The following is a 21,917-nucleotide window of genomic DNA, read 5'->3' as shown; positions in this document are numbered from 1 at the left end:
ATGAAGTTCATAAAGTGCAAAGATTTGCACCTGTGATGGAATAATCCAAGGCATGAGTCACTGCCCTGCCACAAAAGACTGATGAGTTACAATGAACACCAGCTTGAATATAAGTCAGCAGTGTTGCCTCATGGCCTTTAAGGTGTTGGGCTACATTAGAAGGATAATGGATGGCAGATCTGGGGAAATTATTACCACCGTTACTTAGTGCTGACAAGGCCACATGGAATATTGTGTCCAGCTTTGGCTCTCCCATTTCAAGAATGGTGTTGAGAAACTGCATCTGGTCCAGGAGACAGGTATGAAGGTGATTGGGGTCTAGTGCTGGTATTCCATGAGGAGAGGGAGCTGGGTAAACAGCAGGCTAAGGAGCAGTTACTGGTCTACAGCAACTGAAGTGGCACTAAAGGAATGACAGAAATAGACTCTTCTCAGTAGAGACAGACAATAAACAGATGGGTAGCAGACACAAGTCCTGGCTTGGGAGGTTCAGATTGGAGTTGAGGAGAACCAGTTGCACTAGAATGTTGATGTAGCCATGGAAGAGGGTCCCATAAAGGCTACAAAATTTCCATCATTGGTGGATTTCAAGACTTCTGTAGGAAAAGCCATGGCTGACCCAATATTGTGTGAGAGGTAGCCTCGTTTCAAGAGGGGTTGTCTTTCAAAATTACTTCTGCAGTTCCATTATTTAAAGCATTGGTTTGTATTCATCAAAGTTTGTACATAGGTAACTTCTAGGAACCTGTTACATGATACAAGGAAGAAAAAGGACATATATAGTTTCTGTGTACTTTATAATCAGCAAGCCAGTAGTTCTCTACTTTATTACCCCAGTATTCTTTTAATGCTTGTATTTTTCTTTATGAGCCCTTATGAATCATTGTTTTGTACTGGCAATTGTTGAATGATCTTAACAAGTTGCTGCAGTACTGAAAACAGTTCACAGCAGTCCAAGTTTCAGAATCCCTTATGAAGTTGTGAAGTGGTCTCTGTTTAGTGAATCAGTTAGATCTCATCTTTATTTTCAGAACTATAATTTCTTGTAGTATTCTGGAAAGGAAACCATTTTGCTTACTTTTTTTTTTTTTCCTTTAGTGTAATCTTTATATATTTTGACTAAAACTCTAGTCTGATTATTATGTATCTATATCGTGTTGGAGTTTTTTTATTCATGCCAACATAACTCAAAGCTGTCTGTAATGGAAATAAACTGGAAATAAGACAACAGCAGTAAATTAAAGAAAACCAACCAATGTAAAGTCTGTGCTGCCCATCTGTTTTCTCTCTTTTCCTTTTACCATAATATCATTTTGCATGCATATGTTTTCTTTGCTTGCCTGTTATCTCTGTGCTTCTCTCTGTCTAGCATAAAGGAACATCTCTTTTTTATATTTCATTCGGCCACTTTTTTTCAACAGTTCTTGTCATATTTTTATCTGCAGGCCCTCCATTAGTTTCCTCTAAATAATTGGTTAGGAGACAGTTGATTTTCCAAATAAATCAAAAAACTGAGAACAGACACACTGGATTTTATTCTTGTCATTTGCGAGTAAAGATTGGTTAAAAGAACTGTTTTGAAAACACAGAAATTTAAGAAGAATGTTTTAAAAGGTACCTGGAATTTATAAACTAAGGATCAATATAGACTACTTTACTGAGCAGTCATGTACTTAATTAGTGTTTTTATAGTGTGTTAGCAGTCAGAACACCTTCATATTGCTTGCTACTAGTATTAAGAACTGGTTTTTTTTCCTGAAGAATGTTCATCTCATTTCCTATATTTGTTTTTCAGCTTGCTTGGGAATTTGGAATGCCATTTTTTGAGACCAGTGCTAAAGAAAATGTGAACATTGAGCACGCATTCTCAGTCTTGACTAAGGAAATCCTGGAAAAGGTAGGCTTCTTTTCCAAGGAGAAGGAAGATGGGAGATTTTTCTTGAGAGATTGGGTAAACAAGGTTGTAACTACAGAATAGTTTAAGCAAAGCAGAGCTGATGCTGGTTTTGCATTATGGAGTTAGTATTTTGGGAGGATGCTGTGGCTGCAGGCATACAGAGGAGAGGCATGGGGGAAAGGAGAAAAACAGAAGAGGAGAGCAGGTACAATACAGTTCAGAGAGAAAGTGAAAATGCAGGAAGACTATTTTGTGGCTTTATTTCCCATATTTTCCTTTATGGGAGTGGTTAACAACTCTTGAGTAGTTCCACTTCTGTGCCAGGAAGATTCCTATTTCCTCTAGGTTTCTGCAGAGTGTGCACACAGTGAAGATGCTGCATGATGATGGAATCAGTGGAGCTTTTATGTTCAGCAATTAAATGTTTTATCCAAGATTCATACCTGTTTGTTTGGCTGATTTACACTAGTGCTTTTGAAGTTATCAGGGCCTAAATATTTGGGTTAATTCATGGTAGAATCAATATGGATACTGTCAGAGTCAGCATCTCTCTAACTTCAGTGTGTTGGCTTAAAGGTCCTTACTCCTCAAAGTTCCAATTCTTTTGTAGGACTGAATTACTGTTAATTAGCTCTGAGCATGTTTTGCGTTGCATTTTATTTTTAAGGAGCAGAATATTATTTTAGACATGAATAGATGTTCTTCATGCAATGTATTATCACTGCCATTCATCACCAATATTAGTTGTACAAAACTAACCTTCCACTCCAAATACTCTTCAAGTCATAATAAAGATAAATGAGCAAAATTACTGACAAAGTCACAAGTAGTAGTGTTTTGATTAAGTAGCCAAAGGGGATGGTCAGAATAATAGTTCAGGGTTGGACTGCTTCTAAATCGAGGTCCTGTCATACTACATAGTTGCACAAGTTGTAGTTGGTTATTTTGGTGGAAGAAAAAAATAGGAAAAAAATATTTTGGTTACCTTGACATGAAAGTGAAACTCAGCAACTGAACAGCCAAATATTGTTTAGAACAGGAGGATAATAGCAGACCCTTGAGTTACTGAGCTTGTTGGAAAAAAGTCTCAAGTAAAATAACTCTGATTTTATTGTAAAGGAAAAAGTTATTGTCTACTGTAAATAGAGAATATACTATTAGTATGAAATATGAAAACTACAAAACAATAGCTATGATCATAACTGCTGCAAAGACAAATATGTGTGAAGTGAGCATTTCTGCAGAGTGTGTTTGGATGATATCTAAGATAGTTCTCTGCACATGCAGAAATGATGTTTGGGTATTTTTCATATTAAGATTGCCTACACTTACTTTACGGTAAGTGAAACTTCAGTATTCCAACTCACCTTCATGAAAATTCATGTGGTTTGTAGCGTGGACATGGCAAAAAAATTCAGACAACGTTGAATATGCTTGGTTTTAATTAGAACTGCTTTGAACAGTTGTATGCTCTGCATGTATGTGTGTTTGGAAAATGTGCCCATAAGAATTTGTCATATTTGTCTGTAGTAATGTTTCACCTTAGCTAAAAATATTTGGAATACTGATGAGGCATCGTGTACCGTTACTTTGGTGTATAATTTGCCATTTTTAGTAAAATGCATTTGTTGATTTAAACAAGAACCCCTTTAGCCCAATTGGTTTTACCACTGGCCTGATAAGAGTTTGCTGGAAAAAAAATCTACTATACAGTTTCATCATGGTTTTCAGGTTCGACAAAATAATTTGCCTGTTCACAAAACTGTGAAATCTGAGTCTAGTACTTGAATTTTAACTTCCTCTAACTGATGAAATTTTGGAGAATGGAAAATGCAGTAGTAAGTGTGACTAGTAGCTGTGAAAAATGACATGATAGATGCCAGTCTGAGATAATTTCAGTCATACATCTGTTTGGTAGTGGTGAAATACGTATTTCCAGATTGTAAAAAGGAGATACAGCTTTGCACAGTGTTTTGGCCCAAGGCACCTATGCCTGGGGATATCAGGCCTCCCTGCCCTCTGCAATGGATGAGATGATGTGACTGATGAGATGCATCCTCTGCAGTGGATGAGATGATGAGACTGATGAGATGCATCCTCTGCAATGGATGAGATGATGAGACTGATGAGATGCTTCAGTGGAAGCACATCATTGCTTTCCCAGTCTCACAGAATAAAGGAATTCCCTAGGACAGTCTATTATGGCCCACTTTTGGGAAGTGCATGAAGCTTACTCAGAGTTAAGATAAATAAACAGGGTAGGCTGGCAGGCAGTAGTCCATTCTCAGATGCATTGCAGTAGACTGTATTAATCTGAGGAAATCTCAGACTTTTTGTGTACATTCTTGCTTGCCATCTACTGTGGACATGTCCTTAGTAACTTCATTTACACAAAGCACTCCTGTAGATGGGGAAGATTGATGTCTAGAGTTATAGAGCTCATACAAAAGTACTAAACTTCTTGATTCTTTCAGAATTTATAACAGGTTGTGGTTCAGTGGTGGCTTGGGGAAAAAAAACCATATTAAAATATTTAATATTAAAGACATTTAAACAACACAAAACAAAAAAGCACAAGTGTTTCAGTGTATTGTTATGATTTTGTACTGCATTTTCCCATTTCTTTTTGCAGTTTGTGTTCTGTTGGGCTTAAGGGAGAGATAAGACTTCTGTATCCCAGTGATCTGGATAACTAAAGTGCTGCTTGATCTTTCAGATACTTTTCATCTCAGCCATTCTATGCTGGGTCTTGGTCCTGCAGCTCTAATTTACGTGGGCAGTCTCATTAATGTTTTTCTGAGATATTTTTTTGCTTACATTGGTAACAGCTAAGGAGTCATGCCATATTTCTGAGAACTCACAATTTTCAAACCAATCAGTTAATAATAACTGAGTGCAGTACTTGAGTTTTAACTTCCTCTGACAGACAAGTTTTTGGAGAAGTGCAATAATAACCAATTTGATTGTATTTGAAAGGCTGCAGTGGAAATAAATGTTAATGACATAGATTATTCCAGGAGTTTGCTTAGACATGTTGACAAATAACAGTATTTTATTTATTCACAAGTCTCATGAATCTCAGATATGCCTAAACCTGTTCATCAATAGATGACAGCTGTTGTTTGACAATGCTTCTGGTTGCCAGTGAACTATTTGGACTTGTGAGTCAGTCCTGAAAACAATCAAAACCAAAAAACTACCACCCAGAATGCAGTTAGCATTTGCTCTTTTGTGTTCTTTGGTTTCATGCCTGGCAAGCAGTGGTGTTCTCAAGTAGGTTTTCAAAAACATATTACAAGCCTTTGTATATGTCCTTTTGGTGTGATTGTTGGTATTTTTCTAAACTAGGATCGGGAGAGAACTCTCTTAAAAAAAAACAAAACAAAAAGAAGAATGAAGTTACCAGCTTTTTCTGAAAACTGCAATAAAACTAACCAAAACTTCTATTCTGCCTACCTCCCAAGAGTGATTGACTACTAAGACTATTTTAATCATATTAAATATATATATATCTACTGAGTAGAGAGCAGTGAAAATCCATTTAAGACCTTGCCTTGTGCTGTTGGGACTGACATTTAATGTTTAACAGCTGGATGTCATTTGAGATGAACATTCAGAAGTAACAGTCCTCAATTTTGTCCTTTCTTCATTTCTTTACACTTTCCTATGGCAACAAGATTGTTGAGATTACACTGTATTTTCTATTCCTTTGCTCTTAAAGTACCTTTGGAACTTGTTAGCTGATTTTAAAAAAAATTGACAAATCAAACTAAAAGATACTTAAGTTTCTGAGTAGTTTCCTGAAAATAAGGTGAAAAGCAGAGTACTCTGCAGAAGGAAAGTCTCCAGCATTAGTTCATAGAGTATTAGAGACCACTGCACAGAGAGACTGAAAAATGCTTCAACCAGCTACTCCAGCTGTAGCTTGCATCACAGATATCAAATGTAATTCACTTCAAGACCTAAATCCATAGGAAATCGGATTTCATTATTGCTGAGGTTCATGGAATTGTTAGTTTGTCTGAAAGATCCCTGTGTCTCCAGCAGTGCATACTCAGTGTTTCTTTATTATCCTTAGTCATGCATGGAGCCCCAGGCTTTATTTGCCCTTTACTTATCTTGTACTGACCACAGAATAATAATTCCTTCGAGAGGGTTTTCATAATGCTTATTCTGCTGTACTTTAGATCCCTTTTAGATTTTTATCTTCTTAACTTTCTTAGTAACATTAGGTATATTCAGCATTGCACATGTGGGAACAGAGGTACAGAGATTAAAGCAAAGAGGATAAATGGTACCAACTCAGTGCTGGTGCAATGTAAGGCAAAATTTAACTATGCTATCTTATTTAATTTTTAAAAAGTCTGTTCTGGACATTGAATGCGCCATATATTTTTCTGGAAACAGTAGCATATAATTATGTCATATAAATCAAAACTTAATCACATCATCTGTGTATGGGGGATGAGACTCAGCATGCAATCTTAGCCAGCTAAAATTTGCATGACTGGTCTGGAATCATCTCTATTCAATGGAAAGAGATGAGTCTTTAGGATAAAATTGTGGTTTTGAGGTGCCTTTCTCCCTCCATTGATTAAGGAGGCCTCCATATCTCAGTCTATATGGTTTCTTATGATTCAAATTAAATAAATTAAATTCCGAGAGAAAAAAAAGAAAGTTACAGACTTGACTTCTGGCATTTGCTTCTGCAGGATATTGACTTTGAAGATGTATTGCTCTCTTAAATAGAGTTTTTATGATGCAACTATATTAAACATCGCCTAGATGATCTGTAGGGTTGAGGAACCTCAAAGAAGATCCACACCTGTCTTCCCAAGTTTGTGAATAACTAACTCAGTACAGCATTGTTACATTCTACATGGTAGTGACAGGAGAAGGAAATAGAGCCCCACGCTTTGCCAGTGCTTTAGATGTTTCAGACGTGGTGGAATAGCAGGCTTTGGGAGAAGACCTTCATCAACATTCCTTGAGGAATGTAGTCTGCAGCAGTTAGATCCTCCTCTCCTGCTCCTCTACCTGTTCCCACTGTGATTGCTTTCCCTGCTAATATATCTCTAGCCCGTGCTTAATACTCAATGTCCAGCCCATTGTGATTGTGAGACTACTGTCTTGCATTTTGAACAGATAATTTGAATTCCAGATTATAGGGGAAATACATAAAAAGTATCTGGACTATTAATAACCGAGTTCTCTCTAATGGCAAGTCAGACACTGAAGTCACATGGGACTACATTTCATGAAGTTCTCTGCCAGTCTTTGTCAACTATCACTGTTAAATATAAACAAAATTATTGCAGTAATTAAGTAGGATCATTTTTTAATAAGAGTAAAAATCCTCAAAATTTAAAAAAGTTATAAATAATAGTAACCTCAGTTCCAGTCTCTTCTATTTGTTTCTCCAAAGCTTCTAATTTTTCAGCAAGCACTCCAGGTCTGACTTTGACTGGGAACATGATATAGATAAAGCAAAATCCTATCACTCTTTCAAGCCTACAGTGAGCCCTACCTTCCAAATAACTTAACCAGTATCAAAATACCAAAAACTTGTGCTAGAGGAGGGGGATCCTTCATTAACCCAAGTAGGTTTTTAGCAAGGAATGCACAGCTGAGCTTAATGAAAATTTATATATTTACTCTATTAGAAACTTTTCAAAGAGGTTATTGGAGCTTTTTCATTACATTTTCCTTCGTATTCCACTCTAGCTTTCTTGCCTTGATTAAAAAAAAAAAAAAAAAAAAAAAAAAAAAAAAAAAAAGTAACTAAGCCATCTCCTCACAATTACAGTATGCCAGTGATACAAATTCTGCTTAGAAGTGGGCAGGAGAGCCAGAAGGGGAGATTTAAGCAGGAAGTTGAAACTGGCTTGCAGAGATGCCTGCCAGTTAGGTGAGACATGTCTGCTGTTCTATTTAACAGGAAAAACTAGTATTTAATAGCAGGAAGTTTCAACATCTTACTGAAATCACTGCAGGGTAAAGAGGCATCTGTGTCTGTGGCGGTATTTTCAAAACCTCACTTTGCCCAAGATACAGAAGTGGAGTCTCCAGCTTCTTGGTACCATTTTGGTTGCTCTCACTTTTTCACAGTTTTTTGCTGTTTGTTGGCTGATTTGTGGGGCAGTGAGTTACAAGCAGCTGAGTTGAAATGTGAGCTGGAAGTGTTAATGTTCATGGAGCCCTGGAGGAGGAATGCTGCCCGCCTTGTTCTCGCAGGTGGGAGAGATTTGCATACCTCCCTACTGCAATTTCGGGAGGGGGGGTGCCCCACCTCTCCCAAGGCTTGGCTGAGGCTGAGCACTACGTGGGATTGCCCAAATCTGATCGTTGCTTCAGCACTTTATGCAGGAGTTGTAGTATCTCTTTAGATCATGAATGTCCACTTTTTAATTGTGTGTGCAGCACATTTGCTTAAACGGATCCCAGACCCTTATTTGCTTCACAAAGACCCTATATGGAGCAGTCTTACAAACTGAAGTGATTAATAGTCCTCAGCTTTTAAGTGAATTTTTAAATGGCTGTTCTTTATTTGTAGAGTGGTGGTTCTTGTCTGTCTGTCCTTGCTAGTTTGTAGATGAACTAACAAATAATGATTTTAGAGATTATAAGAACTCTTGCATTATCAAATACATTTCATCATTCTTAATCACTCAGCAGTACTGAGGATTCTTGTTAGGGGTATATGAAGAGCTTCTTTACCATCCAAAAGTAATATTGAGTAGTAAAATGCTAAGGATGCAGATAAGTATCCTCAGTGTTTAAGGAAATGTACGTTTTTTTCCCTTTGACTGGAAGCATGAAGTTTGGTCTTGAAGTATAATCTGCAACATCTTCAGATTACCTGTTTCCTCTAAGTAAGTGAAACTTGAATTCTGAAACTGTTCAAACAGGGATTTTTTCAGGGCTCTTTTACTACCTAAACTGATTTTTTTCTTCAGAAGAATCATGGGTGAAACAAAGCCTATTTAGTTGATGTTCACAACAATCAATGCTTAGTGTTATTTCTTGGTCTCAATTGAGTGAAATTAAATTTCTTACTGTAGCATTATCTTCCAAAGCTTTTATTTTCCCTTCAGAATCTTATCTATAAACCAGAGTGGTATCTTGTTTCTTGAGATGACAAGGTTATGTTTGTGTAATTTTGATTCTGCCTTGCTCCTTTTTTTAAAAAGGTCTTCATACTTTTAATTTACTGTCTGTGCTTGCAGACTACCAAATACTGTCTCTGTCTAGCAGAAACCATAATAGCTAATGCCTGTACCTCCCACAACTGTGTAAAAAGTTAAAACTAATCAGAAGCTATAAAGACGCATGTTGGTATTTGTGGGAATTATCAAGGATAATAAAAATGCTGTCTTTTGGTCCTTCCCACTCAAAAAATAAATAAAAAAAACCCAAAACAACAAAAAAACCAAACCAAACAAACCCAAGTAAAAGTGCACCTGCTGTTTTTCTTTATTATGTATAAAATTAATTATGACAAGAAATTTCTAAAATCAGTAAGCAACAGTCTTTGGATATTCTAGTCAGATGGTATTTGCTAATAATTTTACTCATGACAGCTTCAGCATCCATCCTGGGATTTAGACACTACAATACATTTCCTGCCCTCTGCTCCTTCCTCTATCCATCACTTTTGATCCCTTCCCATATGTTTCATGTTCTCTCCCAAGCACCATGCACTGTGGAAGCCTCCCTAGGTCCCTGCAGCCTCAGGGAGGAATGAGCTCAGCCACTCTCTTTGTGGCTCTGGTATAGGGCAGCCAGAATCCTGGAAGAGCTGGAATTATGGCTACAGAAGGAAAAAGGAAACAAATTCCATGCATCTTCTCCAGAATTTTAAGAAGTGATGAATATTCTCAGACAAAGAGGCAGAAGGCTTATTTGTAGCACAGGGGAGACTTTATATTTTGCCCTCATTCTGATGCAGCTGAGTAATTTTAGGTGAATCTTTCTGGATGTAGTCAATGATCAACTACCCTGTGAATTTTTATGTGTAAGTTTTCAATTTGGAATCATTATTAGTATTGTATTACATGATGCCTTTTTTCCCTTCTTCCTTTCTTTTTTTCCTGTGCTTTGGATTTCATTCATTCCAGTTTAGATAGCTGTTTTCTCTGGAAGCTTCTCTCTATTGTCAAACATGGTTGTTTATGGCTGTTATTGATTATTGTTCGGGTTGAGAGAGGAATGTGGTGAATCCACTGGTTGCTTTTATTTCTCTGAGCTTGGTTGGTAGACCTGCCAAGACACGGGCAGCAGAGTGGCAGGTAGAGAAGTTGGGGCTTTCATTTTCTTGGGCATGGGACAATATTCTCTGTGTCTTTGTGCCTGCCCTAGTTCAGGGTTCAGTGTTCATAGTTTCAGAGAACAAGATTGCGACATGTTCTGCATTGCACAACTGACTTTGATCGTTTCTCTGGTCAACATTAATTATCTAGTTGAGTTCATTGCTGAAAGGAAGAGTCCTGGTTTTGATGATTTTCATTTTTGTTACAATCTGCTTTTACAATCAGTAAATAAATGTTTTACAAGGGTGGAGTGCTATTTTGATAGTTTATTATGATAAAGACTGAACTGTTTCCATTTGAGAGCATTCCTGGTTATTAAATAGAGGCAAGAAAACAAAATTTTAGTCAATTTCACAAAACAAGTTAACTTCCTGTATTATAGTTAATAGCCTGTACCTGTTCCTTTCAACTGGACTTTTCCAGCCCATGCTCAATACTTCAAAGATAAGGGTACTTAATTGAAAATTAGCTAAAATCGGTGTAGTCAACAGAAGAACCTGTACTTATATAACAGTTCACGTGAGTAAAGATTTTCAGGATTGGCATGTATGGTTTGTAGTGACTCCTCAAAAGACACTTTCTATCACCTTCAGATTTAGGATACATGTTTGAGGCAGCTAAAGAATGTAAAGATGCCAAATAGGACTTGCATAGGCATCAGTTTCAATCTTAATTTATTAGAAAACTTCAATCATTTAATTAAATATTCAAGGGATAAACATATCCAATGACTGCACCAAATATTTTACATTAAAGTGTATGAAAAAGCAAACTTGTCAACCGTTGTGTTCTAGTTATCTTAATGAAGTGTTTGCTTTTGTTTGTTTTTCAGAAATCCGGTGTATTACATGACTTAGACGTTGTGTCTCTAAATGAAACTAAGAAGAGAACCTGCTGTGCATTCTAAAATACTGTTTCTTATTCAGTTTTCAGGAAATATCAAGTGTTACAAAGGGACATATAAGATTTTAAAAGTGAGCCTGCAATGCAAAAATACAGTGTTTAAGCATCCTTTGTATTACACAGACATTGTCACCAAATGTTTTTATATGTTTATATTATATTTTCATATTTTTAATGTGAAGATAAAACAGTTATCTGATTTAGGAATTATTAGGTGCTTCACAGGGTGACCGTGCTTGAATGTAAATGTTTGCAGAAATGAAGTCTAGGTGTACTAATTTTCTGTTATTAAAAAACACCCTTCACTTTTTTTGTGTGTTATTTATACCGGTTTTGTAATACAGTGAACATTGACATCATCACACAAGCAACCTTCTGATATATGAAATCATATAACATCTCTTTAAGTACCTGATACTTACTGTAATCCCTTAAGACAAGTCTCAGAGGACTTTTGGCTTGGTTTCTTTTATACCCATTTCAGACACATACATGCTAGTTCAATACTCTTGAATAGGGACTCTGCAAAGGTGGTGTCTGAGAGAAAGGGACAAACCCATACTAAGACTGCTGTCATAGAATGTTTTGGGTTGGAAGAGAGCTTGAAGGTCATCTAGTTCCAACCTCCCTAATATGGGCAGGGACATTTTCCAGTAGAGTGTATCTTCCTGAGAATTCTGAACCATCCGCCCTTCCCTTCCCTTCCCTTCCCTTCCCTTCCCTTCCCTTCCCTTCCCTTCCCTTCCCTTCCCTTCCCTTCCCTTCCCTTCCCTTCCCTTCCCTTCCCTTCCCTTCCCTTCCCTTCCCTTCCCTTCCCTTCCCTTCCCTTCCCTTCCCTTCCCTTCCCTTCCCTTCCCTTCCCTTCCCTTCCCTTCCCTTCCCTTCCCTTCCCTTCCCTTCCCTTCCTTTCCCTTCCCTTCCCTTCCCTTCCCTTCCCTTCCCTTCCCTTCCCTTCCCTTCCCTTCCCTTCGGCATTTCAGTTGCTCCAGTCTGCCAGGATCCCTCTGAATTGTAATGCTGTACTCCAACATAGTTGGAGCCTCTTCCTATAAATACAGTCTCCAAATATAAGTGTACTCTGTTCAGTCGTCAATTATATTGATGAAGGTCCTGGATAGTTCCGGTCCAAGATGGATCTAAGTGAAACCCTATTCAGTGTATCCTTTCAGCTTTGGAGTATTAATTATTTCCAAATAATTTTGTATTTATATTGCCTAAACTGTTCATTTGGAGTTTTTTTGTTAAGAGCATATTATAAGAAACTCTTATGATCCTCAGTCTTTCTCTGCCATCCACAAAGCCTGTTAAAACCTTTTGAGTTAGTAGGAATTTTACTTGATCAATTTGTATATTATATCAGTTTGGTATTTCCTTCTCTTCTTTGAGAGAGATGCAATCCCTTTTGGGTTTTCTGGAACCTCATTCTGTTGATTTTTGGAAATCATCAGTTTGAACCATAAGGGAGCTTCACCAGGTCCAGTCTGTCCAAAAATTTTTAACTTGTCAATGTATTTTCCAGTTTATTTGTTCCTTTTTCTGGCCTTAGATGGTGGTGGTAGAGTGAAATCACATTTGCCTTCTAAAATTGAAGGCTGAGGTTGAAAGTATCAGCATCACCAGTGATGATTAAATAGAGTTACCCCTCTGTGGAATAAGAGACCAATTTTTTCCTTAGTATTCTTACTATGAATCTTATCAACAGGCTTGCTATCTTTAAAATCCAATTTTCTAACTTTCTGGGAGCTTATCTTCCAGGTTTTGTCCATACATAGTCTATATATTTATTAATAATTTAGTAATTTGACCTACTTTCTATTTTATTTCAGGTCACTGAAGATCTCATTATTCATCCAACTTAATCTTTATCTCACTTCCTTCCCCACCTCTGTATAGATCAAATTCTGCAGTTTTGCCTTTCAGCAGTAGTTCTGTGATGAATTTCCAGCTGTCCTGAACTCACAGTCCACCTACTGGTTCTCCATGTAATTCACCCTTCTTTTTATAACAATGGAAATAGATTTTAAAGGGTCAGATTAATTTGTAATTTTGATTTCTTCTCTTTATAGCTAATGAGAATTTCAAGTAAGGAATTTCTTCTATGCATTTTTCCTTTGTGCAGAGATTCCTGCTATGTGTGCTTAGGCATGATCCAGTCCCACCTGAGGGAGATGCAGAGATTCATGTTCCCATGGCAGTTTTTGTAGGATGGTAACTCCTGCTAGCTGATGCTTCACCTAACATTCCATGAGCACCATGAGTGCTCTCCTTTTCACATCTCCTGGAGCAAAACAACTGCCTTTTTCCAAACATACTCATTGTAGATGACAGGAGTGTGCCAGTGGGGAATAAACACCACTCTCACTAGAAAGGGCCAAAAAAGGTTCAGGTTGGACATCAGGAAAATTTTCTTCATGGAAAGGGTTGTTAAGCATTGTCAACTGTTGGAACAGGCTGCCCAGGGAAGGGGTAAATAACACCATCCCTGGAAGTGTTCCAAGAAATAACTGGATGTGGCATTTAGTGCTGTGGTTTAGTTGACAAGGTGGTGTTTGGTCAAAGGTTGTACTCAATGATATTGATGGTCTGTTCCAACTTAAATTATTTTGTAATTTAGAGATTCAGGGAAAGAAATTTAGGATCTGATTCTGAAATTATCACTGCATCTTCTGTTACATCCCGCTGGATTTGTAAATATTAGGAAAATCGTGCCTTTGATATAAAAAAAAATCATATGGAAACAAGGAGTGCAAATTATTGGGGCTTTTTTAAAAGAAATACCAAATATTATGGTTTCTCATGAAACTTACTGTATAAAGCTCAGTTTTATTTGATGCATGGACACAACACCATAAAGCATGTTACCAGATTCATACTGAGTTTGTTGTAAACAGTTCCTTTTCAGATGTTAGCACATATCTGAACTGAAAATGATCTGAAATGCTTTTAGAATAACGCTATTGGCAATGGAATATATACATACTACAGACTCTACAGACTACTGCAGAAATGTGTTATGAAATCAATATGAAAGTCAATTCAAAATGCATTTAAGAATAATTTCAGGAATTATTCTGAGTCCTTTTGCCACTGCTTATGGTCTTATGGCAAGAATTTTCTGTTGATTCATAAAGACTGTCCCTGAACACCACCTGAAAGGCACATAGACAAAAACTAAGACACTGTGAAACTAAGGCCCTGGCCCTAGGGTGGATTTACTCTTCAGGTCTGGTGGCTTCATTAGCATTTTACATCAGTAGGAGACTGGTAAGCCATCACACTAAGGCATTGCTAGACATCAGGAAAATTATCTCTAAAGTGTTAATTATACACAAGGTGCAGTTAAAACAAGAAATTTCTGTTATGTGCTGGTGATTTGAATGCCATTTATGTACTATTAGAATATATTCCAAGAAGGTGGAGCTGGAGTACAGTTAGGACACATAACAAAGTGACTCGAAGAGCAAGAGCAAGACATTTAAATAGTAGTGAGAATTATGAACTTTCTGCCTGGAGACAACTGAATGAAATTTAGATATTAGCTAGAAGTTAGATTTTTTTTTTTTTAAATGCACATTGTGCCAGTAAAATGGTTAAAAATGGTCTGGGTTTTCAGTGGCTGGAGAGAACACAAACGCAGTCATAGGAAGGCAGATTTAAAGGCCATAGGACATCTAGTACGGAAGAATGAAAAAATCTCTCAAGAAAAAACAACAGTAACTATTTTTGTGTGAGAGATGCTTTTCTTCCCAGACGGCAGAAGTGCATGATGTCTGAGACAAATACTGTGAGATGGTATCTCTCCTGGAATTAATGGTACCCAAGATAGTGTTTAAGAACAATTCCTGACAGACTAGTGCTTCAAGTCCTGGTGAATCTCAGTCTGATCTGATCTGCTTCGCTTTACATACTGAACCTGGAAACCTCATCAAGCCTGAATGAGCTAAACCCATGTGTTCCATATTTCAACAATAATGCTCTTAGCAACAGTGCTCAAGTTCACTGATGACACAAAGCTGTGAGGAGTGGCTGATACCTGCTGGGAAGCAGCTCTGTGGAGAAGGACCTGAGGGTTCCGGTGGACAACGAGCTGTCCATGAGCCAGCAGGGAGCCATGGTGGCCAGGAAGGCCAGTGGTATCCTGGGTACATTAGGAACAGCATTGTTAGCTGATCCAGGGTGGTGATCTTGCCCCTCTACTCAGCCCTGGTGAGGCCACATCAAGAGTGCTGTGTCCAGTTCCCAATACAAGAGGGGCATGGAGCTCCTGGAGTGGGTCCAGTGGAGGGCAACAAAGATGATTAAGGGGCTGGAGCATCTCTGCTATGACAAAAGGCTGAGGGAGCCAGGCCTGTTCAGCCTTGAGAAGAGATGAGAGATGACAGAGAGGACTTTAAAATGTTTGTAAGTACCTGAAGGGAGGGTCTCAAGAGGATGGAGCCAGGCTCTTGTCAGTGATGCCAAGCAATAGGACAAGATGCAACAGGCAGAAAACTGAGGCACAGGAAGTTCCACCTGAATGTGAGGAAGACCTGCTTTACTGTGCAGGTGACCATGGACTGGAACAGATTTCCCAGAGGAGTTGTAGAACCTCCCTCAATGGGGATATTCTAGAACTGTCTAGATGCAATCCTGTGCCGTGTCCTCTGGCACGGAGGTTGGACCAGATGACCCAATGTAGTCCTTCCCAACATGAGCCAGTCTACTTTGCACTTCAACAGTTTAATTCACTGATGTTGTTGAAAAGCATTTGGTGAACTTGGTAAAAGGAAAGCTACTTTGAAAATAAGTATCTTTTCAAGGTAAATTTTAAAAAAATTAAAGCTAATTATGCTGGTAGGTAGGATCTAACAGCAGAAAAACTTTTGTAAAGAACAAAGGTTTTTCACAATGCTGGGAAAATCCAGTGCCACATGTATCACTAAATCATGGATGCACAGCAGGATGAGCTTGAAGCCAACCTTGATCAACATAAAGCAAGATAACTTGGGTTTTCTGTAATCTATTTCGACTAGTTTCCACAGTCTTTGTTTCATCTTGGAGACCATGGATAGCCCCAGTCTCTGTTTGCAGCAGAGTAGAACAAGAGCATGTCTGTCTCAGCCCCCCTCTTCCTGGCCGTGCTGGGCCACCAGCAGTGACAAAGGCACGCAGCAGTGTCTGGCCCTTTACCCAGGCCATGAGGAAGGGTGAGCAGCAGGAGCTCTCTTGGTAATACAGCTCTTCCCCGAGCTCTGCCATCCCCGGTATCTCAAGGATAGATAGAGAAGCTGGAGTCTGGAGAGAGATGTTGGCTGTGGATGTTCTCAGTCGTTTTGCTAATCACTGCAAGGCACTTTTATAACTCTAGTCAACAGTAAAGGCTTAAATGTAGCCAAGTTTGCTGCAATAAAATAAACAGTTTTGACACAGGAGGGAACAAAATAAACTTGAGCACAGTACAGTGCAACCACCCAGGAGTTTTTCTGGTTTAATTTCCCAGAGTTTCTGCAGTCTGGCAGCCTGGAGATCAAAATGCATAAAATAAAGGATAACATTAAATAAAATATCTTATGGAGATCATATAGGATTTCATCACAGAAGCCACTTTGAAGAAGTAATGTCTACAAACGTTTCCATGGCGTGAAGACCTTGGAATACGCAATATATGTAATACCTGCGTGTGTAGTAACAGTGCACAGTCTACATACGTGAAGTCACACGTACATACGTAACTCATAGGTGAAAACTAAAGTAAGAGATACATAGCCCAAGTGCGGGCTGCACGTCGGGCGAGCGGTCGGAGGGTGGAGTGAGAGGGACGGGCTGGGCGGCTCGGCTCGGCTCTGGCTCTCCGCGCCGGGCGGGCGGGCAGCCCGGCACTTTCCTTTTCGGCGCGGGGAGGAGCGGCAGCTGCGCAGGCGTTGCTCGCACCCTGTTGATTAGTCAGTGCTGGGATGGCGCTTCCTGGGCCAGGCGCGGCGGCGGCGGCGGGCGGCCCCAGCCGGTCCCGGGGGGCGGCGGGAGCAGCAGCAGCCGCAGAGGCAGCGGCAGCCGCCGCAGCAGCAGCAGCGGGCGCCCGGCGGGCCTCCCTCTCTGCCTAGCCCCGCGCGTCCCGGGCGCCTGGCGCGGAGCGAGCCGCGCTCCCTCCCTCCCTCTCTCCCTCCCGGCGCCCCCTCCGCCGCCCGCCCCGCTGGCAGCCGCCCCGCCGGGTGGGAGCGCCCCGCCGGCGCTGCCTGTCTGGCTGCTCCCTCCCCTCCCGGGCCGGGAAGATGGACCCCGGCCCGCCGCTGGGCTGCAACCTCAAGGACGTGAAGTGGAGCGCGGTGGCCGTGCCCCTGGACCTGCTCGTCAGCACCTACCGGCTGCCCCAGATCGCCCGGCTGGACAGCGGTGCGTGGGGCGGGGAGCGGGGCCGGGCGGGCGCCGGGCTGCGGGCGGGCTGCCGGACGCGGTCCCGGGAGCGCCCCGTGCCTCCCGCGGCTCCTGGGAGCGCTCTCCCGGCCGTCCTCGAACTGGCATCCGCTGCTGCCGGGGCTCGCTGAAAGGCTCTGCTCCGCGCGTCGCTTTGCACCAAAATAGCTGGGTAGTGTGTCCCTGTGCCCCCTCCGCGTGTTTGGAGGGCAGCTTGGTGGAGCCTGTTTGCTGTCGGCAGCCTGCCCTACTGAGAGAGGTCCTCGTAGTCCCAAATTAAGCGTGGAAGGGCATTTTCAGCACTAGAGGCTCGGTGTTTTGATGAAGTGATGCTACAGCAAGGCCCAAATGAGAAGGGATACAAAATAGCCAAGTGGGCTAAATCCCTTGTGTTACAATTCCCTAAGAAGGCCACGGACCTGTTAAAAAAAAAAAAAAAAAAAAAAGAGTAACATAAGAAGCCTTTGCAGTCTCCAGATAACTTTTTATTACAGTTCACTTGGGTGCTCACCTGCCGTTTCCGAGTGTGCAGCTTTTTGTTTACTCCAGGAAATATGAATCAGGTCTGACAGCTATGACAGCACCATTTTACTGTTCCTAGATCCATGTCTTGAAAAGTAATGCATTGGCACAGACAGATTAAAATACGGGATTTTTTTTATGAAGGCTCGACAGCTGCTTTGTAATAATGTGTATGTGCATTGCATGATAGCTCCATGAAAACTGTCCAGCTCTCTAAAGGAATGCAGAAGATTACTCACAAATTGGAAAAAAATTCTAGGCTTTTTAATTCATTAGCTTATGAAGTAATGTACTTTTACGATGTAATACAGCAGTTCTTGATTTATCAAGTTTTGTATTGATTTGAAAAGTTAAAAATGAGCACAGAGGCATCATCCTCTGTTACTTCCCAGTGTACAGGTCAAGACCAAGACTGTTTTATTACTTAACTGCAGTTTTCATAAAGCAGTGATGATTTTTGACTTTGCCCCTGGATTATGCAGTATTTTTCTTTTCACTTGTAGTACTTCCTCAGAGCTGGCACTCAGAAGTAGGTTAAAGAAAGGGTGTTTTTTTGCTTTTTTAACTGCATCTTCCTGATCATCATACTGTCAAATATATGTTGTCCTGTGAGAATGGCAAAGCTGGTATGTTAAGGAGTTCCTCGTGGTAGTACCTTCTGTCACTAGGAGCAGCTAAGATGGCCTCCAGTCACTGTACTTATGGCTGTTAATTTACTTGAGGCTTCTGGCACTGATTCAGGCTTTAATAGGATGGATATATTGATGACTTATTAATTTCCCTCTCTGTGTGTTACACCTCCAAATCTCCCCACTCCTCTTGTCTTTCTTCATTAGAAGGTCCATGAAAAAGCTTTGTGGGTAGAGAAAGCTTAAGGGTTTTGAAGCAAGCGGCTGTTGGGGTTTTTCTGGGGGGGGTCCTTGTGTTGGAGCTGTTGATGGGAATATCCCATAATTGTTGGGGAGACAAAGACGTTGTGGCTTTCGTGCAAAGGCTTCTTTGTCCCATGTGCCACATTTAAGAGCATATGCAAAGGCAAGTGGATGTAAGCAGACCTGAGCTCTTCTGCCATGCCCTGAGATGGCCAGACAGGAGGCAGCTGTTGGTGTAGGTGTCCTGCAGTAGTGGTTCAACCCCGCACTGCCAGGAGGCAGGCTCAGGTAGGGCTCTGTGTGAAGGGTTTCGGGTTGGAGCCGATTTAGATCTGCCCGGTTCAGTGGCTCGTGGGTCTGGTTTTACCTACTCAAATGCATGTACTTTTAACTTCGGGCACTACAGACAGCAGACAAATCAATATTTTATAAAAACGCAGACGCCATGGTCTTTGGGATAGGAAGAGAATGCTTTCCCTTTTTCCAGAGAAGCTTGTCTTGCAATAAGAGAAAGCAACCATGAATCAGTGGATAGCCTTCTAAAGGAGGAAAGTTGGGAACGTGCAATGCTCGTGGAATTGACTGGAGCATGGGCTGTTGTGGGGTGGTTGCTCTGCATCCCGGGTCTTGTCTTGCAAGGTTAACAAGTAGAGCTCTGTCGGAAAATTTCTTGATGCAACGCTGAAGAAAATAAATGCAGAGTCCAACCCAAATGTGTGTCATCCAGTGCTTAGGAAGTTTAAGGCTACCTCTGTTAGCAAGGTAGTGTGCCAGTTTTATCAGGGTGTGGCTCTTATCTTTCTGTCAGGGTTTGTTTGCGCAGAAATGCCCTTATGTCGTCTTCAGGTGCTGAATTCCTCTCCAGGTCAGGGGAAGCTGTGTGTGTTTCATGCTGTTGGAAATTGAACCACCTGTAGATGTCTGTCTTCAGTCACCTTTTGATTCTGTGGTTGGCCTCTGTCTGTAGCAGCAAGTTGTTTCTTGGCTGTTGTTTCATTTTTCATGAAGTTTTGTGAAAGCCAGAATTTGTTTCTTCTGGCAGACTAGGACAGGACTGTAAAGCTGGAGTTGTATTCTCTTCAGAAGATGTCAGTCTTATTGTGTTGTTTCTACATTTCTTAATAGAGTTCAGCACTTGGTGGATAATATTCTTAGATGACACCCATACAAGATGTCCAGTTTTGCACTGTGCTTCACCTTCTGGCCTCTCAGTATAAAGTGGAAGAATGGATATGATCAGTTCAGTTTTATTCTTTGAGCTTGGATGTGCAGCTCCTGGAAAATTGCCCTTAAGTAATTCAGTTTGATTTCTTGACAGGATGAAGTTATGAAATATTTATGTGCACTAAATTTGGTCCTCTGCTGAGAAGGGAGGGTTTTTCTTGCTGGTATGGGAGGAAGTAGTGTTTTGTTACATCAAGATATAGTTGGAAGTAGTTAGGCATTCATGCCTACCTTATCCATCTAGAAATGATAAATATGTCAACTTCTAGGTTTGTTTTGTTTTCAGAGCTTGAAAACCTGAAAAACTTTTCAAGTTTTTTTTTATTTTTCATTTTAAGACTGGTTGTGTTTCAGGTTATGCTTTTGGACACTGTTAAGTCATAAATCAAATTCTGTTTGTTTCAATGTGTTCATGGTTTTATTGTTTTCCTGGTGAACATTGTTATATTGATTGAACAAATAGACAAATAGAGAAAACCCCAAACCTGTCACTCTTGAAGGGAGCAAATGGGTTTTGTATGTTTTCTTTTATTTCCCAATCTCCTTAACAACTTAAATATTTCTAGATCATAACTCAAATACAAAACTGCTAAAAAAGTGCTGAACACCCTACCAGAGAAAATGCATGGACTTGATCTCACACTGTGGAATTCACTGAGTGGGCTCTTTCAGATGAAAAGAAGCAAGACTCGAAGAACAAGAGAGGAACGAGCTTTGTGCTGTGTTTTTCCTGTCCTCCCCCCTTTCTGCCCCCGGTCCCGATTTGCATTGTCACAGCTGAATACCACCCCAGTGAGAGACTTGTGGGTGGGTGCAGTGGGGGAAAGATTTTGCTCTGGGAACCCTCGGCAGAAAGAGATCTTATCGCAGTGTGGTTTTTGCAACGGGGCAAAAGGTGAGCACGGCTGGCCTGGGAGAGCCAGGGCTGCACGTGAGGCTGGGCTTGGCTCTCCTCGGACCATCAGGAGGTAAAGCTGATGGCGAAGCTGTGACTGTGCCTTGTTGCTAGTGAGGAAATGATGTTGTGCGTGGTGATCTCAGGGCTTTACATTTCTGGTAATTTTGGACAATTTTGGAGGGTAAAAGAGAAATGCCGTCAAGGTTAAGATCTGGAAAATACTACTTTGCATAGAGCTGAGCTTTAGGTTAAGCTTTTTTTTGTAAGTTTATGCTCCCTTCAGACTCCTAAGAGCCTGTCATTCTTTTTCTTAGTGGAACTCCCTTTTTCCCAGACAGTCTTGATGTGTTTTCACAAGTAAAGATCAGCCTTTTTACCCACATATTGGATATGAACTGGACGAGTTCACAGAAATTCCCAGTTTGTGTGCAAAGATTAAGGTTTATGTGATTAAAAGACTGTCTGGTCTTTTGATTTTTTTTTTTTTTTTTTTTTTTTTTGATGTCTAGATAAAAAAAAAATGTGGTGGTGCTGTTGGGATCAAATATAATGGCACTTGACCTCAACTCATAGAATAGTGATTCCCTACTGTGCATGGCAGGGAAAACATGCTGAACTTTCCTGCAGAGGAGATGATGGATCTCAATGAGCCACCAAGGCAGTGAAGGAAATTCTTCCTTATGCATTGTAAATGTACTGTAAGATGAAATGGCAGAATTACTGGCTATGAAGAAGGGAGAAATCTGTAAATGGGTAACAGATTTAAAAGGGGTTTTTCTTCTTCCTTACCCTTAGGTGAACTCCTGTGCATATCAGTAGTAGGTGAATGATGGAATTGTACTGCTGTTGCTCCTGGGGACAAATGGATTTTATTTAGTTTCATTTCAGGTTCTCTTTTTTTC

At 40.4% G+C, this 21,917-nt stretch overlaps 2 protein-coding genes across 3 annotated transcripts in view; both read left to right on the top strand.

Moving 5' to 3' along the window:
- Positions 1-13,975, top strand: part of LOC110468134 (ras-related protein Rab-10) — a 34,869-nt gene extending 20,894 nt beyond the window's left edge. For both annotated transcript variants that reach the window (XM_021525738.4, XM_021525739.4), the window contains 2 exons: positions 1,796-1,897; positions 11,039-13,975. In XM_021525738.4, coding sequence (XP_021381413.2) covers positions 1,796-1,897; positions 11,039-11,113 — 177 coding nt within the window. In that variant the 3' untranslated portion in view covers positions 11,114-13,975. The remainder of the gene's footprint in view (positions 1-1,795; positions 1,898-11,038) is intronic.
- Positions 13,976-17,060: 3,085 nt separating this feature from the next.
- GAREM1 (GRB2 associated regulator of MAPK1 subtype 1) overlaps positions 17,061-21,917 on the top strand; it is a 101,187-nt gene continuing 96,330 nt past the window's right edge. Inside the window, exon 1 of the mRNA XM_021525726.3 lies at positions 17,061-17,478. Within this exon, the coding sequence (XP_021381401.1) occupies positions 17,358-17,478 (121 nt within the window). The 5' untranslated portion in view covers positions 17,061-17,357. The remainder of the gene's footprint in view (positions 17,479-21,917) is intronic.

The sequence above is a fragment of the Lonchura striata genome, chromosome 2 (assembly GCF_050655825.1).
Source record: "Lonchura striata isolate lonStrDom1 chromosome 2, ASM5065582v1, whole genome shotgun sequence".
In the NCBI taxonomy this organism is placed as follows: domain Eukaryota; kingdom Metazoa; phylum Chordata; class Aves; order Passeriformes; family Estrildidae; genus Lonchura; species Lonchura striata.
This window is presented reverse-complemented; position numbering and strand designations above follow the sequence as displayed.